The sequence below is a fragment of the Sebastes umbrosus genome, chromosome 1, assembly GCF_015220745.1.
Source record: "Sebastes umbrosus isolate fSebUmb1 chromosome 1, fSebUmb1.pri, whole genome shotgun sequence".
Lineage (NCBI taxonomy): Eukaryota > Metazoa > Chordata > Actinopteri > Perciformes > Sebastidae > Sebastes > Sebastes umbrosus.
The window spans coordinates 30,421,069-30,440,584 of record NC_051269.1 but is presented as its reverse complement, the minus strand read 5'-3'; the positions used below and the strand labels follow the sequence as shown (position 1 = coordinate 30,440,584).

At 43.4% G+C, this 19,516-nt stretch overlaps 1 protein-coding gene across 7 annotated transcripts in view; it reads right to left on the bottom strand.

Annotated features, from left to right (window-relative positions):
- The window catches only part of foxp4 (forkhead box P4), a 114,062-nt gene that overhangs the window by 32,607 nt on the left and 61,939 nt on the right, over positions 1-19,516 (bottom strand). For 6 of the 7 annotated variants that reach the window (XM_037772195.1, XM_037772204.1, XM_037772187.1 and 3 more), the window contains 2 exons: positions 9,178-9,300; positions 5,738-5,875 (listed from right to left, as the gene is read on the bottom strand). In XM_037772195.1, the coding sequence (XP_037628123.1) occupies positions 5,738-5,875; positions 9,178-9,300 (261 nt within the window). The remainder of the gene's footprint in view (positions 1-5,737; positions 5,876-9,177; positions 9,301-19,516) is intronic. The other variant, XM_037772213.1, reaches the window with a different exon arrangement.

The window sequence follows — 19,516 nt, the reverse complement described above, 5'->3', positions numbered from 1 at the left end:
TGAGAATTTCAACAAATATAACAAAAAATATTAGGGCTGTCAATCGATTCAAATATTTAATCGTGATTAATCACATGATTGTAGTTATTTGCGATTAATCGCCAATTAACCGCACATTTTTTATCTGTTCAAAATGTACAAGTATTTAATACTCTTATCAACATGGGAGTGGGCAAATATGCTGCTTTATGCAAATGTATGTATATATTTATTACTGGAAATCAATTAACAACACAAAACAATGACAAATATTGTCCAGGAACCCTCACAGGTACTGCATTTAGCATAAAAAATATGCTCAAATCATAACAGCAAAACAGCTGTCAGTGTGTCAGTGTGCTGACTTGACTATAACTTGCCCCTAAACTGCATGTGATTATCATAAAGTGGGCATGTCTGTAAAGGGGAGACTCGTGGGTACCCATAGAACCCATTTTCATTCACATATCTTGAGGTCAGAGGTCAAGGGTCAAGGGTTTAATTCTGAAATAATTTCTATCCATTCTGAAAAGAAGACATTAACACCAATATCTGTAATATTTCTAAAATATAGCACCCACTAGTCCTTGTTCAGGTAGCGAGCAGCTTATGCATTTGTCATTAATTGTGACCAAAATTAGCACAGAATGACAAAATTTGTATTAATGAGCCCCCTGATAATTTTGGGACAAATAATGTCAAACCATGAAAGTATACTGAACCAGTACAGGCCTGCAGGAATCTGCTTGCACTCACAACAAAACAAAACAAACTCTGAAAAGAATCAAACTTTGGAAAAGTGTTAAATTTTTTAATGGTAGTTTTGAACTAAATGCCAGATTTCTTCTTTTTTTTTTCATTGACATCTAAAAAGAAACCCTTCCCTGCTCTGTTATTATGATTTCAATTGGTCTGTTTGTCTCATTATATCACTTAGTCTCAACAAATTCAAGTATAAAGTCAACTAACACCATATAAAATAAATAAAAGTCCTGTATTAAAGGGAAGGAGAATGAAGCCAAGCTGTGAGGAGGACCCTGAGGATGAAGAGAAGGAGAGGAGGGAATGAGGGAGGTTTGAAGGGAGAGTGGGAGAGACTACATGCCGCGTGGCGATAATGTCGGTGTGTGTTACGGTGATAAATGTCCCCTTTCCTGCCCTCCCAGTCTGGGGCAAACCTGGCCTGTGCTGCGCTGTTTGAAGTCCCCCCCGACCAACCCCTGAGAGAGATGGACTTTATCTCTCACAGATAACAAGTGGAGGGGAAAAATAAATAAATACAACTTGAGGAACTGCTCATTGTGTGTATATGTGTGTGTATATGTGTGTGTGTGTGTGTGTGTGTGTAAGAGAGAGAGAGAGAGCGAGTGGCAGCCTGGAGCTCTTTGAACAGAGAGGATCTCACAGGAAGGGCAGATAGGTCACTTCCTTTCAGACTCGGTGCCTGGGGAGAAGAAGTGTGATGGCAGTGTATTTGTGTGTGGGAGGGGGCTGTTCGGGAGGTGTGAGGGGAGTAGAGGAGTAAGCACAACAACTATTCTTTACGAAAGAAAAATAGAGAAGGATGAAAAAGGGGGAAAACACCTTTTACCTTTTTTTTTTAAATGGAAATGTTTTAAGTCGAGACACTATAGGCAAATAGGGTGAAAAAACTAACTAATTGATATCATGCAACTTCCCCAGTTGAGTATTTACATTAGGACTATTTTTTTTGTTTAAATGTTTAAATATTACGAGTGAGGCATTTTATTAAATTTGTGCTAATTTGCATACGTTTCCAGAACAGAAATCTGAACATTGGATAAAGCCAAGTTCAACATTCTTGTTTCATTTTGTTGACATATTAGAGTCAAAGGTTTTTACAGCGGAGATTTTCGATGTCTCTTTTTATCACTCCATAAGTCAGAAAATTACTCTCAAAATCCATTAAAAAAAAATCAATTTTTAACCATGTTTTTAGGAATCAAATGTTCTATAAATCAGGCTATAAATGATATATGAACAAACCCCTCTGTAAAAACCTTCAGAATATAGAGAGGAATGAAACTGGAAATTTGGTGTATGTAAGTACTACTGAAGTGGAGATTTCTGACTCAAAGTTTGAGAAAAACGCATTTTGAGAAAACAGCCTTTAAAGATATGTATTGTAAAATTCCATACATTTTGAAAGACACTCCAGGTGAATAGGGTTAAAAACGCATCTATTTAACTTAACTAATACATATCACCATGAAACTTCCCCAGTTGATTACGTACATTAAAGGAACAGTGTGTAGGATCTGGTGAGGTTGCCGATTACAACTTCTCCCGTGTGGCAAGCGTGTAGGATTGCTGCGGTGGCCGATGCAAAAACGCAACTGGCTCTTTCTAGAGACCGTTGTTGCAAGAGTAGAGTGCATATATTGTGCATTATTTTTCGTATTACAAGTTTTCTGAAATGTTATGTTTAAATATGCAAATGAGGCATTATGTGATGCTAACTTTTGGTGAATTTAGGAGAAATCTACAAATGCAAATAGACAAAGTGTAGTAAAATAAAATCTTTCCACTGGTCTGAAAGATGACATCTTATAGACGCAAAATAGCCCAAAATCTCTAAAATGATCAGTACATGAAAAACAATGTTTTTACCTGTAGTGTCTCGCCTTATCATTTATACTATACTATAATATTTGCTGATAATCTGGGGCCACGAGGAATAAATCCACAATAAAAGAAAAGTAGTGACAATTTTAGGACCACAGAGAAATGTTTGTTCAGCGCGCCCGGAGACGTTTTGTGTACTCCTTTGGTTGAGTTCAAACTTTGTCACTTTGTGTCGTGGTCACAGACAAACTCTGTGTCATTCTTACATGATTCAGTTCTTTGAAGTGAACGGCCAAATTCTCATTTGTTGCTATAAACGGTCCATCATGATCAGAATGTCCTGACTGAACTGTTTCCTCCCATATCCTTCTCTTTCCAGCCCTCCTGCCCCTCCTTTTCTACTTGTCTGTCCATTTTATTTCTTCCACTCCCCCCCCACCCCTTGTCTCTCATTCCCTCCTGAGATATGGCTATGGTTCTTTAAAAGTGTGTGTGCGTGTGTGTGTGTGTGTGTGTGTGTGTGTGCCTGTGTTCTGTTTACATTAGCTGTGGCTGAGTGGCCAAAGCTAGCGCAGTAACAGGCTGTCAATGTGATTTATGAGCACATCACACACTGTCTGAGCCTGCCAGTCACACAGACGCACACGCACACACACACACACACACACACACACACACGCACCCACACATAGAAGGACACTCGCAGACAGACACACACACACACACATGCACACATCTCTTGTGATGGTCAGAGTCACTTCATTAAGCTGACTCCTGACCAGTCCCAAATGCACCGGCGACACACACAAACACGGACTGAACACACACACATACGTACTCTTTCTTTCAATGCATCACTTCCACGCAGACAAGAAAGTGAAGAGGAATTGCAGAAAAGAGGGAAAGAGGGCAAAAAGTCACAGCCACTCGAGCACAAACACTCCGAAACGGGAAAGGGGGGAATTTCTGTTTTATTCTCCCTCCTCTGTCTTCTTTGTCTCTTCTTGTTGTGTGGGTGTGTTCAAGGCCTGCGGGAATCTGAAGTTAAAATCCTCTTCCACACCTGGTCGCACACTACTCTGACCAGTAGTTTATAGGGTAAGATACAATATTCTTGGCTGATTGCTGGTTCTCTCGCACTGTAATACAAGCCTTACAGAAATGAAACACACCCCTTGTCTCAATATCTGACAGCGCCTACTTGACCAGGAGAGATACGAGTTGACTAAAAAGGTGTTTTTGGTTTTGATTGACGGCTCACCGCAACTGAAAAACACTTACTGCTGGAAATGGCCTTAGTCATATCAGCTGTATGCAGCTCTGTGGGGAGGCATATTCCCTCAAGTGTATGTGTTTGTGCAGTGAACCGTCACACATCAAGCCTCTCCCTCTCTGCATGTATGTGTAGCCGTGTGACCAGTGTTTGCACTTGTCTAGTTGTTACAGGACAACAAACCTGAAAACTGGGACAGCAGCGAGAGAGGAGGGAGAAAGGGGGGAAAGCGATTCAGACACCCTCTCAACATGCGAGGCAACCACAACTGGTTTGCTTTGGTCACGGTCGAGTTGGTTGACCGCTGTCGGCGAGGAGTTTGTGGGGCGGGGGGTGTGCCCACTGGGAGAAGGGGGAGTGGGGGGGGATGAGGAAGAGGAGGAGGAGAAATCTAGGATGTGTCTCCTCATGCGTTTATCAGGAAAGTCTCACGAGGCCCTTCTCTCCGAGTCTGTCTGCTGCATGGCCCTCTGTGTGTTCGGTAATTCTGGTGAATGAGCATTGACGTTACAAAAATGTCTCTGTTATACACATACAGTAGGGGAGAACGGGGTTGGTTGTCACATTCATTCGATCTTGCTCCATAGAGGGCGCTGTTACAAAATGTTGGTACTGAAATTTTCTACAGGGTCATTTCAGGAGGAAAGGCTTTTACACACACGGCGTTTTTTTCACGTGATTAATTTGCACGTCAATATATTTTTTCAGACAGTTGTTTTTGTCCTGAATACTTTCACACAGAACGCAAATATTACGCGGCGAAAAAGCAACGCAATTTTTTTTCCCGAACGAGGCCAATTTTCTGATCTTTCGCACCACAAATAAAGGCATCAACCAATCACACGTTGTGTAGAACGGGTTGAGCTGCGCCTGTATTTATGAAACAACAACACGGAGGCTCAGACCAGATCCACTTCTTCAGTTCTTACCTTTCACAATAAAAGCCCTACAGTAGATACAGTATATAATATTCTTAGCTACCAACATGTGATTGTTGGCTTAGTCGCTAGCAATAAATCCCAGGTAGGGATGCTTGTCACATTCTCTACGGGGGTTGTCACTTGTGACTAATAGTGAGTAACTGACATAAGGACGAGTTGAGTAGCCTATGCTTTTTCTTTGTTAAGCTCAAACAGAGCGTTTCAGACAGAAAAGCATTTTTTGAACATTAAAGCATGTAAACAAGTTATGCTCCTGAAAATAAACATAATAGGTCCTCTTTAAAGATGCATTTTTTTTAAGTACAAACTGTGACGACGAACCCGTTCTCCGCCACATGCACAAACAGGCACACACACACACACACACACGCCCGTACACACAGGTTATGACAGTAATCTTGTCTGATCGATTGAGATCCTCTTTGTTGTGCCACGTTGTGATCCTAGTTGATCCTCTGATGATCCGACTGTACCACAGCTGTGGTTAAACCTGGTACAGTGGGTGTGTGTGTTCATGCATATTTGTGTGTGTGTGTGTGTGAGAGAGAAAGGAGAGCAAGGGAGGCTCCTAATGCTGGCGGGGTTAATTGACAATTAAAAGAGTGGCGAACCCCTCCTACAGAGAGATTTCACCTCGGGCTTAGAGCTGAAGGCATGCAATGAATACTTTGGCAGGGTAGCGTATGGCTTAGCACAGCGCTCCTTCACTGCCTCGACATGGCAGAAGAAATGAAAATCCATAGTCACTCGTCCTTGTATTGAGACAAGCCTGTGCACACAATAAACTAAAGGAAAGGAGGATGAGAAGAGAGAAGGGAAAGCTAACATATGTATCCTATACATTAGATTTTTTTCCCTTCTGCTGGCTCCCATGTCAACCACTTTTACTGCGTTTAAGGGCACTTGTGTACTTCAGAGTGTACTTGAGCTGAGTGAGTGTGTACTTGCTGAAGTTCACCTCTTTTGCCGCTTGCTTCCCGGCCTGCTGCTGCTGCTGCTGTTGCTGCTGCTGTTGCTGCTGTTGCTGCTGCTGCTGCTGCTGAGTCAGAAGCTGCAGATGCAACTGCTCCTGCTGCTTTTTGTAATACTCCTGTAACTAGAGACAGACACAGAAAGGGGGAGGCAGGAGGGGAGGGGGGGAGGAGAGGAGAGAAGATGGAGAAATATGAGGCGAGTGAGTCACAACACACTTTGTATCAACCTCAACAATGCCGCAGCCGTCCAACAGCGAAACGCCCCGCTATAGTCAGACGTCGTAACTTGAATGGGAGTCTCAAGGAATGCAGTCGCTTTCTGTTCTACTCTGTGAAGGCCGCAGTTTATTGTGGTGGCGGCAGCGGCGTGTGGTACGGTTTACTGACAAACCACACACAACAAGCAAACACAGACCTGACAAAGAAGACTGCTGAAGAATATTATGGAGCTATTATGGTGTGTCAAGTTGTGTTGTAAAGTGATTGTGCATGTCATGCTTGGGTTATTCACATGGAGTTCAAACGCTGTATTGAAGGATCTGACTGTGGCACAATGCTGACGGGCAGAACGACAATGGTCCAGAAATACACCTGCACACACACAAGTGCAAAGGAGAAGATGATTGAAAAATGTAGAAAAAATAAATGTGAGGATCTGACGATGAAGCCTGGTGGCTGGCACATGCTCTTTACACACACACACACAAACACACTCACACACAGTCTGCATGACTGAACAGGACTGTTCTTATCCTACAGGGAAAAAATGCGCATATTCTTTCATTGATTCATGCAATGATTCGTTACAGTTCGATATAGCACTACTTCGATTCGATCTGATTTGGCTCCAATCTTATTCTGTTTAACTTAATTCATAATATTCTCAAGACGTGTCATATATTTCCTATACCATAAGCTCATTGGCCATGGTTGTAATTTAATGATAATAATTCGGGCTGTCAAAGTTAACTAGAAAATAACGCCACTAATCTTTAACGCATTAATGCAAATTGCGATCTTTAGGTTGTAGCGGGTTCAGTTTTAAAGCTAAAGTGAAGATCCTGGCATCATATGAAACTAAACAACCTAAGCAATCCATTGGCACCAACCATGTCATACTAGCTTGTCGCGAAAAAGGCTAAATAACGCTTATACTTAAGGTAAGGTCCTTATTTTATACAGTATGTGTGTGATGTAAAGTGTCACCTTAACTAGTATTTTCTTTCCTGGAATGAACTTGACTGCAACGCTGAATGGAATAATTTAAAACTATATGATTTAGCATTGCAGTCTCATTTATGGAAACACACACACACACACACATTAATTCATGATTGCATACACTCACACACACACACACACACACACACACACAGAGTCTCCTCTGACTGGCCACAGCTTGTCTGTTTGTTTGAGTTGCTAATCACTAATTTACTCAGGAAGCTCCATTAAGATTCTAATCTTGCTGAGAGGAGAGCGAGGCGGACAGGAAAACTCACACTGACCACAGTGTGTGTTTGTGTGTGTGAGTGTGGGGGGTTATCCTCCTGAGAACAGCCTGTACATGTGTCCGTCTGCAGTTTGTCTTTGTTTCATGGCGCGTCAAATGTTCAAAGAGGCTTTTCAGCGGAGAATGACTTCAGAGCGCAGCAGTTGTTTCGGTCTCTCATCCGTCTGACCCGTCAGTACAGTGAGCAGACTACACACCGCTGCCCATCGTCGCCACAGAGCCTGTGTAACGTGATGGTCCTTCTCCTTTTGTGCAAAAGCTGTTTTACATTTCCAGTTTCAATCTTATCCCAGCCATAGGCTTCAATTTTGCATAATTTACCGTGCTTTTGTACGATGACGTTCCTTCTCGTCCTTAATTTATTTTAAACGCAGGACTCATTCCTTCTTGCTGCTCTTTCTTTTCCATCTGTCTCTCCTCTCTTTTATCGCTCCTTAGGCCGAGTTAATCTCTCTTTTCCGCGTCACTAGCCCTGATCGCCTCCTCATCACACAGACAAATGCATATGCGAGCACGCACACACACGCGCGCACACTTGGCTGGAGAGTGGTGAGTTGAGGGAATAATTAAGTGATAATTAAGGTCTTTTTAATGATTTGATTCAGTGGCTCTGTGCATTAAGAGTATGTGTAAGTGAGGCACTCACCTCTCCAGCCTATTACCATGACCTTGACTTTAGTGAACACACTAAGAAAGAAAAGCAGAGCAGCTGTAGCATAAGTAAAGGTTAGAGGAAACTTAAAGGTTAAAACACACTCACACACACACACACACACGCACACATGCACACATGCAAATCCACAAATGAGTTTCCGTACAAACACACGAATGTGGTGCAGCAGTGAGCCGTAAACCTTACTTACACACTCTTACACAATGCTGTATTGCCATGGGGATATGAAATTTAATGCTTCAGTGAGTGATATGTTGGTTGATTGTTCTCTGTGTGTGTGTGTGTGAGTGTGTGTAAAAGTGCCTGATTTGCAGATATACACTAAGAGCAAGTCCATACTGTGGTTAATTAAGTGGGAGAGCAATGTTAAACTCAGTGGTTTTAATAGTGGGAGTGTAATGTGTGAGTGTGTGTGTGCGTGTGTGTGAGTGAGTGAGTGTGCATTATCAGCCTCCCGCCCCCCATCTCCTTTTTCCTCGTTAGAGAAAAAAAGAGCTGGTGAAGAGGTTCTTAGCCATCTGCATGTCTGTTTCCAGAAAGCCAGCACATTTCACATTTCCATTATGATACATGTTGTCAGATCTTCCCACTGCAATTTATACTCGCCTAAAGCTACCGCTCCTTATTAAATCTGCTGTCTGCTCCGGCCTCGCCTGCGTGTGTGTATGTATGTATGTGTTTTCTAGACATCCCCTATGCCGTAATTACTCCTCCATCCCCACTCCGTTAATAGTCCTCTTCACAGCCTTCTTTACAAGGTTGCGTGTGTGTTTGGCGGTTGCAGGTAGGAGGTCACAGGTTGGTGCGGCTGGGTATTTGACAGATCTGTTGCAGATGAAGAGTGTTTATTGGTTTGTGTCGACATGGCAACCCCTCTCTCACCTGCCGGGCATCGACACACAAACACACACACTCCTGAATCACTATGATTCACAGGGTGATGCTGTAAAGTGTGTGTGTGCCCGCAGGCGCAAGCATGCGTATTCTCCTAGCAACAATGCTAAAGAGGAGGTACTCCAAATGACAATGTGGGTATAAGTGGATATGTGGATGTGTATTTATCTTCAAAGATCTCTGAGCATTGAATAAGATACAATCACGCCCAGTGTGTGTCAGCGCCTACTAAAACAGACACATTTGAACATGCCGGACTGGGACCGCATCCAAGCAGTGACTGTGTGTGTGTGTGTGTGTGTGTGTGTGTGTGTGTGTGTGTGTGTGTGTGTGTGTGTGTGTTTTACCTGCTGTAGCATTAGAGCCTGCTGTTGCTGCAGCAGGGCCTGTAGTTGAGGGGGAGACAGGATCTGTTGCATCTGCTGAGGAGTGATCATCTGTGGACTCATCATAGCCATGGACACGGGCACCTGAAAACAGCAGACAGACGTTTTAGAATATTGGCACTTAGCTTGCAAAAGTAGGACAACTCAATCAATGGGTTAAGCTTTGTGTGAAAAGGCCCAGCCGGCACGGCGAGCTTTAAGCATGACTGTGCCTGCAACCGAACGCTCAACTCAAAACAAACAATGTGAATTCAATGGAGGTTGTACAGTATGCCGGTATGGACAGGTAACGTTAGAGAGGTGTGTTGTCTTTTATTCTCTGTTGTCAGTCACTGCTAAGAAAAGCTTGCAACATCAGACAAGACGCATCACAGAGCACACGTATTGTTGACTCTTTTCCTCCAGAAGGCTGGCATTGTTGAAAAAAAAGGCAATTTCTGTGACAACAGGCCGATAAAAGGACAGATATGCAATCTCCCTATAAAATATAAAATCTTATCTGCTTTTATAAACACATGATTAGGACGGCCTCCGATTCTCTTTCCACACAGTCAAGCCTGGCTAAGAAGAAAGGAACAACAAAGTGGCTATCTGATGAGATGTCTATCTCATCAGATATAGAGCTGCAGGCAGGCAAAGACAGAGAGACAGAGAGAGAGAGGACTGAGAGAGAAACGTGGTGAATCTTGCAGATGCGTTGTGCAAGCGCTCTTAATGCACATACATTGTACACAGAGATGAGCAGAGATGCTAATCTGATGACAAACACGGCAAAACAGAAGACAAACTAACCACAAAAATCAGACTGTAAGACTGTAACTAAAATTCACACACGCCTGCAAGAATGCAGGCCGAATAAATGAAAAATCACACAGACAATCCTGCTGACAAAGCGCTTTGGTATTTATTAGGGCTGTCAAACTTAACGAGATAATAACGTGTTAACGCAAATTCATTTCAAAGCCACTCATTTCTTTAACGCATTAATGCAAATTGCAATTAGGTTGTTGCGGGTTTTGAGGCTAGAGTGAAGATACTTGTATCATATGAAACTAGAAAACCTAATGAATCCATTGGTACCAACCATGTCATACTAGCTTGTCGTGAAGGAGGCTAAATAACGCTCCAAACTTACGCTTAAGTTTGGCGAGGAAAAACTGTAATGGCCATTTTCAAAGGGATGCCTTGACCTCTGACCTCAAGATATGTGAACGAAAATGGTTTCTATGGGTACCCACGAGTCTCCCCTTTACAGACATGCCCACTTTATGATAATCACATGCAGTTTGGGGCAAGTCATAGTCAAGTCAGCACACTGACACACTGACAGCTGTTGTTGCCTGTTGGGCTTGAGTTTACCATGTTATGATTTGAGCATATTTTTTATGCTAAATGCAGAACCTGTGAGGATTTCTGGACAATATTTGTCATTGTTTTGTGTTGTTAATTGATTTCCAATAATAAATATATATATATACATTTGCATAAAGCTTCATATTTGCTCACTCCCATGTTGATAAGAGTACTTAATACTTGACAAATCTCCCTTTAAGGTACATTTTGAACAGATAAATAAATGTGTGATTAATTTGCAATTAATCGCGATTAACTATGGACAATCATGCGATTAATTGTGATTAAATATTTCAATTGATTGACAGTCTTACTATTTATTAACAGAATGAAGGTTTGAGCAAACAGTAAGGGGGATAAAAGAGACACTGAGGGATATTTAGGGAGAGAAGAGGAGTGAGATCAAGTCTTCCCTCCCTGCCTACACATCCATAAACTACACTGCCTTCTCAATACAAATACTGCTGTCTGTTAAGAGAGGGGTTGGCTGTTTTACGGAGAAATACAAGGGTGAGTTATCACCTCTGAAATTGGCCATTTATCTATATTCACTCCGTAGTGAAATATCAATCTCTCTCATGGTCAAAGGAGTGTGTGGGCTTGTGTGTGTGTGTGTGTGGGGGGGCAAGTGCCAGTGTGTGCGGAGCTCTATTCAGAGCGGTCTATCTACTCACCACCTGAGGGGATGGCAGGTAGGGAGGGTGATGGGAGAGTAGAGAGCAAGAGCGAAGACGAGCTGTCACTGGTAAATTAAATCTGTAAAGAGCTGATTTGACTTTGTAAACAAGATTGGCCGTAAATACTAACACCCTCTTTTCCCTGCTGGCCTCTGTCTCCCCCCTCCTTCCATCCTTCTCTGTCTCTTTCTCTCTCTGTGTGTCTGCCTTTATCAAAGCAGGCTTCCTAAACTAACAGCCACATGTAACGGTGAGGGGATGGAGAATAGATGTGTGTGTGTGTGTTTGAGCCGAGGGAGAAGAAGAAGAAGAAAAGACAGAGTCAGAGCGGGGTGAGGCAGGGGAAGGGTGGTGTCGAGGCAGTTGGTAAAGGAACAGGCAGAGGGGATGGGGTGGTGGTGGGGGTGCAGTGAGTAAGGTGGGGGCGGTGATGGGTGCCGCTTGGCGTCATGCCAGCTTGCCCCCGCCGCCGGGCCTTGTCAGTCTAAGCTGCCAAATGAAAAGCTGTAATTAATTGCTCTTGTGCATCCCATTCTTCCTCCTTGACAACTCATACATTCTATTTTATACACACCGCCATTGACATTTTCAAGTCACAGGCGTAATAATTACTGGAGTTATAGCACCTTTCTGTGTGTTGGCTGACGCTCCGACGCCGGAATCAAACGCGCGTCCGTGTGTGCAAGCGCTGATATACCGCGATGCATGTATGTGTGTGTGCATGTACGCATGTGTTTAAAGGCTGTGTGTGGCAGGCTGAATGCTGAGTAGTTAAGGTTTGACGCCATTAATTGCCCCTATAATCTAATATCACAAAGCGTGGTGATTATGGGGCATGCGTTGCCACCGCCATACGACACCGCCAGCCTGAGAGCGCCGCCGCAAAACAAAAGCCTCGCCATTAGCGATTTGACGGGCCAGGACAAAAGCGCTTCACAATGCGGAATTATATTTTCATTCGGCTTTGTCTCTCCCGGTGAATGATTTCTCCCCTTTCATTGGACTGTGAATAGGGAGACTATGAAAAGCTGGGCGATTTGAAGTCAGCCATTTATTAAATGCATTTAATTTTTTTTTTCCGCTGTCGTCCCATTTTTTTTTCATGTTGCATGTTAATTTAAAAGAGAGAGATGCGTGGTAGATTAGTGGGAGAGAGGTGAAGCTTGGGGGGGAAGTGGGCGAGCAAAGAGAGGGGAGAAGGAAGGATACACAATGGAAGAAATGAAAGAAGGAGGCGAAGGAAGGGAGGAAATAATGTGTGTGAAGAGTGATACGGAGAGAGAAAGCAACGCTACCCAGCAGGTCTGTTGACAGAGAAATGTGGCCTAGAGGTTGAGATGGTATGCGACAGCGACGACGCACAAACGCAGGTGAACAATCACACGATCCTTTACAGTAGATAAATGCGAAACCACTAATAACAGCAGGATTTTAAAAGATGTCACTCCTATCATTAACATGCAAGAATCAGTCATACGTGCACACACATGCACACTGCTGAGGGGTCGGGGGCTGACAGAGGTCAACCCCTGTCTTGGAGAGAGGGAGCTGGGGGGGGAGGGAAAGAGGGAGGGAGGAGAGGGGAGGCGAGAGACAGCCTTGTCGTTTACAGTGAGTGGAGGAGTAATTAGAGGGGTTGTTTGAAGAGGGAGTTTAACTGATTAACAAAGGAAGAGAGGGAGCGAGGGAGCGCCCTAAAGATGGGAAGGAGAAGGAGGAGAAAAGGCATGGAGTCCCAGAGGAGAGAGAGAAAGAAGGGGGATGCAACTTGCATTTCAATGAGCCTCCATCCCTCTCTCCTCTCCTCCCTTGATGACTTTTCATTCTAACGAGGAGGAAAGCCCCGCTTTCCATTTCAGATGAAAACCTCGGGAAGAGAAGAAGAAGGAGGGCTATCTGATATTAAACCAGCATGCAGCCGGGGGAATAAGCCCAGCGCCGTGTTTATATAGAGACGGGCTGCTTATACGGCTGCATCCTCTCTACTTTAGAAGCAAACTTTCACCTTCTTCCTAATTGAGACTGCAATAACACCGCATCCTTTACCATCACTTCTTAATGTATGCTTGTGCAACACCAAATTATCACATTCAAAAATAAGGATAATGAAACACATGGGGCAGTTTTTCTATAAAGAGCAACATCCAGTGTGCCCTCAACTGATACATTTACAGTTATTCACCTCATGCTGGCTCAAAAGTGTGCAGCCGGTGTGTTACTGTGTGTGTGCGTGTGTGTGTGTGTGTGTGATGGCAGTGAGTGGCGAGAAGAAAGGAGGCTATAATCAGAATCTAAACAGGCTCTCAGTCTAAATGATGCGGGCCCTGCCTCTGGGTCTATGGGGACACGCAGGAGAGAGGGATAATTGAAAAAATGACAGAGGAGAAAGCAGGAGGAGGAGAGAGAGGCTGACACAGACCTCCTCCTCCTCCTCATCCCCCTCCTCCTCTCCTGCTAGGAGCAAACCCCAGCGCTGTTTATCCTTGTCACTGAGCATTACCACCTCACCCTGGAAGGGACGCCTGCCTCTCTTCCTGTCACACACACACACACACACACACACACACACACACCTAGATGTGCATAAAACTGGCCTCTGTCTTCCAGTCTATTGTTCATAAATTGCCATCATTTTTTTCTAGTATCCGTTTTAGAAAGATTAAAATCCTTCTTGGATTGCCACAAACACAGTCCCTTCTTCTGGTTGGATGGTGGCAAAAGTTTGACACACGCAGCAGTGGTCGAAATCTGTGCTTATTCATGCACATGGCAACTGCATGACCCTCTTCTGCCACTGTACTGTACTGTAGCTGCCTGCAGGCTTTGGGGGGGTAAATGAGAGCCTCTCGTTTAAAATGCAGTCAGCGCCGTGCTGTTTCGTGGTGTGTAAAGGCTTTAATGGTGTGTGGTGAACTCCCCGTCCTTCCTTTTGGTTGTTTATTCACCAGCTATCATCACTATCGCTCTTTACCCTCTTCCAGTCCCTCCAGGTAAACAGCCTGTCTGAGCTCATCATGCACGAGAAATGAGAGGAGAGCATGTGGAGGGTGGGGTTGGGGGGTGCAGAGAGCAAAGGGGGCTAGAGAAGAGAAAAGCAGAGGAGTGAAGGAGAAAAGCATTTGAGTGAAAAAAGAGGACTAGAAGGAGCGCCCACTGTGCTGAGAGCGTTGTTTGGAGCTCAGGGCCAGGCCTCCACTGGAAGTAAAAGGGCCCCATTGTGTGTGGTGAGTACCCCTCCTCCAGCTAATCTGCAGCGGGGCCAGGGGCCACATTACTCTGGGGGGAACTGATGAGCGAAGCCAGGTGGGGCGCGGGATGATACAGGCATCTTGCCGCCTCAGACTTTTTGCTGAGTAATGTTTTTGTCTGTGTCTACGAACAATGTGTGTGTGTGTGTGTGTGTGTGTGTGTGTGTAAGGTGGTGCCAAAAAAAATCTCAACGTGCCAAAGGAGGTTTGAGTTTTATTGAATCTTTGTGTGTGTTTCTATCTATTACTAATCGCCTTCACATTACTTGTATTTTCTGTTGCAAGCCACAAGTGCAAGCATCTACAGTGTGTGTTGTATGCCAATAATATAATAACAGGCTGCAGTATTTTTATTAGCTATTTGGTGAATTGCACATAATTCTGCATAAAAGCTTTATGTAGCTGATAGCATGTTGTCGCCATTCAGTATAAACAACGTATCGCCAAATGTGGTGATTCTGAATTTTTCTCTTTATGGGTTCCTCAATTTCTTAAACTGAATAAACCATTTGAAAAACACTGGATTGTCTGAAAGAAAAACAACGTCCAGAGTTGAAAACCGGGTCTTAGTTTATGAAAAGTTAACATTTTGGAGACATTATTTTCTTTTCTTTTTTCAGCTGCTACTTTAGTTTTTTGGACATTGTCGGCCAAGTTGCTCGCAAGCATATTCTTTAAACGATAAGGTCGTTTTCACATATTTTTTAATAGTAGTGGAAATCACCAGAGGCCCTACGATACGATATTATCACAATTTTTAAGTCACGATACGATCTTATTGCGATTTTAAACATTTTGCGACATGTATTGTGACAAGATAAATTGTGATATATTACAATTTATTACCTTTTTCAACATCTGTTTTATGTAATAAGATACAATTTTCACTCTGTTCATCTCAGAGTTTTCATTCACATATCTTGAGGTTCTTGAGGTTTGAATTGGCCATGTCAGTTTTTCCTTGCCAAAGATTTATCGGAACTTTGGAGCGTTACTTAGCTAACATGACATTTAACATTACAGTTATTTAACCTCCTTCACGACAAGTTAGTATGACATGGTTAGTACCATTGATTCCTCAGGTTTTCTAGTTTCATATGATACCAGTATCTTCACTCTAGCTTCAAGACTGAGCCAGCTACAACCTCTGAAAGACAGGATAGCGCCCGTCGGATTGTTAAGAGATAATAGTTTCCATAATAAAAGATTGACACTTGACGTCCGTGTATCGATGCAATAGCGCCACGTAAAATATTGCGATACTACGCTGTAACGATTTTCCCCCCACTCCTAATTTATAATATCAAATATGATGTCATATATCTGGGTTTATTTAACAAACACAAGTGTTAAAAGTTTGTCTTTTGGCAGCTTTCTAAGAACAAGCTGAATGGGAGATAAGGAGGTTGTTGGTGGATGACTTGTTGTGTGGATGCATGCATGTAAAGGTGGATGAATAGATGAAGTGATAGAGGTGTGAGGATAGTAGAGAGACCAGAGGTACACAGGCTGTTGAGAGCAGGGAGTTGGGATCTCAACTGGCCCACATACTCATACATACACTATGCATGTGGACGCGCGTAACACTCCCTGTCCCTGACAGCGTCCAGACAAATGAAAAATAAAGAAAAAAAAAAAAACTTCAGAGAGGACAGTGAAAGACCAGTAAGTTCAAGTGGAAAATCCTCCTTCTCTCTCACCCTCCCTCCCTCCCTTCTTCTTCTCCCCTCGTCCGCCGCCTCCCTCCATCTAACGCCCCAGTGCTTCAGAATAAAAATGACAACACATTTCCAGAAACACACACACGCAGACACACACACACTCGGGGCATTTCATTGGGAAGTGTGAGAGGCCGTTATCGACCATATTTCATTACTGATTTCACTCATGTTTCAAATCACAAAATAAGAGTTTCACACTCCAGTGGCCAGACCCAAACCTCTCCTCTCCATCCTTCCCCTCTGTCTGTCCACCCCTCTGCCCAGAGCCGAACCCCATTCCACTGGCTGCTCAACCTCCTCCCGTACACCCTTCACAAACTGTCAGGACCCCATACTACCCCCCAACACACACACACACACACACACACACACACACACACACACACACACACACACACACACACACACACACACACTAACCTACACACACACTCGCAGCCCCAATTCCCTCCACATCAAATAAGAGAAACTGCCAACTAAGCACTTTCATTGAGTGGACAAAAGGAGTGCTTTGGGAAAAACACTTTGAAAGGAAATAAAAGAGAAGGAACCGCTTCAGTACTGCGGACTCTGGGGGGCTAAACACTCATCTTTCCACATACTTTTGTTGATTAGTTAAAAGACTTTGAACCCTGCCTCTGAATCCTTATGTTCAGTAGTTTTTCACAAATCTGTAGTGGTTCAAATAAGGCAGCTGGGGAAGGCAGAAAACTATTAAGAAACATATAGAAAGCTGGTGAATTAGGGTTGTAATATTGATTAAAAATATTGCCATTGAAATAAAACTCAGTGCTTTCAGGCTGACATGACTCAGTTTCTTCCTCTCGTCTTCCCTGCGTGGCTCCCTCTCTCCCTCCATCCCACTGTGCCGGTGCCAGCCCTCTCCAGAGAGCAGAGAGCCGAGCTAATTAACATATCTCTAATGAGTCTTTTCATTTTTTTCCTAATTAAACGAGCTCCTCAATAATACATGAAAACAGGACACCGCGCTATTCAATTACATACGTATGGGCCGCAGCCAAGCACGTGTGTTAATCTGTATGTGTGCGTGCCAAGTGGCCGTGTGTTAAGTGTGCCAGGCCGTGCGTCTGCCAAGTGGGTGTATATGTGTCTGCTTGTGCCCACCCAGCGTACGAGCGCGTGCCAAGTGTGTCCATTGTAGAGAACGTGTGGCAGGTCATGGAGGCACGCTACGCATCATGCTGGGTAATCCGCCAATTGGCACACTGTCTGCCAACTGTGTGTCCACCAATTCACGCAGTCGCACACGTGCCACGACCAATTACGGTAACTGTGGCCAATTATGTCCAATGCCTACTACAAACACAGGTCTAAAGAGTGGAATTATCCAAATACAGCAGAGGGTATCGATGTTTTTCAGGTGTAATCTCATACAAAGGAAAGACCTTTTTCACTTCTACTTGCTTAAAGGAACAGTGTGTAACATTTCTATTAGCAGAAATATAATATTCATAACTGTTTTCATTAGTGTATAATCACCTGAAGAATCGTTGCTCCGCCATGTTTCTACAGTAGAATGGACAAACCAAACACTGGCGCTAGAGAGATCCTTTCACGTTTTTACGTTACTTGAAGGCCACCGTAGTTCTTCGAAACGCTTGTGAAACTGCAGTAACATGAGCCGCAGAGTGTAAAACCGTGGTGCCGCCAGCCGCTATCTGACTTCTGTTGCTCCTAAAGTAATGTCATTACAGTATAGATGAGCGAAGCAAACGGCGTTACCACAGTTTTGCACTCGGTAGCTCACGTTACCGCAGTCTTTGAAAGGGAGGAGTGAGCAGAGGGGTACTCAGTTGGTTGCAATCTGCAACCACGCCACTAGATGCCGCCAAATCCTACATACCGCACCTTTAAGGGAACGACATAGAGTTACTACTATCGACTTTCTCAGCCAGCACAGGATTCAAATCTGTGATTTTCTGGTTGTGCCTGATTTTGCATCTCTAACCTCTTTATCAAAAATCCCCAATTTGTTTTGTTATTTCAAATGTCATGAGTAGACAACCTTAAAAAAATCTAGTTTATGTATTAGATAGTGGTGTAAGAAAACATCGATAATATCGAGTATCGCGATATTATGCTTTGTGATACTGTATCGATTCCCCAAAACGTTGTATAAATTTGTAGTTAATAGTTGAGATGCAAAGATTAACTCAGTCAATACTTTATTTCATATGCAAAGAGATATGCCCTCTCAAAGTAGTGCTATGATGATAAATGCAGATCCTACTGTTCTGATTGCAGAAAAAAACACTTTTTTCTCAGATTTTATGCATATGGTGATGTGTTATTTATACTATGACAGTTTTCCTAAAATTAGTTTTAAAATATAATATATCGCCTTGCTTACAGTATTGCAGTATATTGAATCGTAACCCCTGTATCAGATTCTTGCCAATACACAGCCCTAGTATTACACATAATACAATAGTGAGTGACAGACCGACAAGACCATCAGCATCATAATCTTTGTTACATATCCATTCAAAATGGCAATTTTCTCCTATTTCCAGACTGAATGTTATCATTATCTACCAACAGAATTAAGTGTTATTTCTATCGGTGTAAAATCAATTTCTCACGTCAAATTAAAACACCTCTTTAGTTTTGAATCATCAAACTCCTAAATAACCCCTCACACTACTCTGATTATTGTGCTTTTTTGCTACAATTTTGTTGCACAGAATCAATTTTTCCTGCAATTGCCTGTCTAGAGACTTGAGCTATTGTCGAGTTTCTCCTGAATGTGACACACACACACACACACACACACACACACACACACACACACACACGCAGAGTGGATTGATACCATCTCACACAGCCAGCCAAACACAGAGACCATCTCTGAACAACCAATCAAAAAGCAGATATAATCTCAGAGTTTCTTTTGCTCTCAGCTCAGATCCTCCCCTCTATTATAAATAAAGAAAAGAAGAGAAATATGATGGGGAAGGGGAGGTGTGGGGGGGCATGTGAGGAGGAGGAGGAGGAGGGGGGGGGGCTTGTCAGCGCAGACCAAGGCTTCTCCAGAGAAAGTCAAGACACGAATAGAAGTCTTCCCGCTCTCCCTGTCTGCCTCTGTCGTTCTCCCTCAGAGAGAAGGGAAAAATCTAATTATCGAGCTCCTAAAGATCTCATTATTGGCTGAGGCTCATTTGCATGTGTGAGAGCAGCCCAGCAGGAACCAACCTGAGGACGGCCATTTTGTGCCTGATGTGAGCCACTGTGTCACCGTACAGTTGCTTACTGCCAGCCACCTTTAGAAAAGACCAGATTA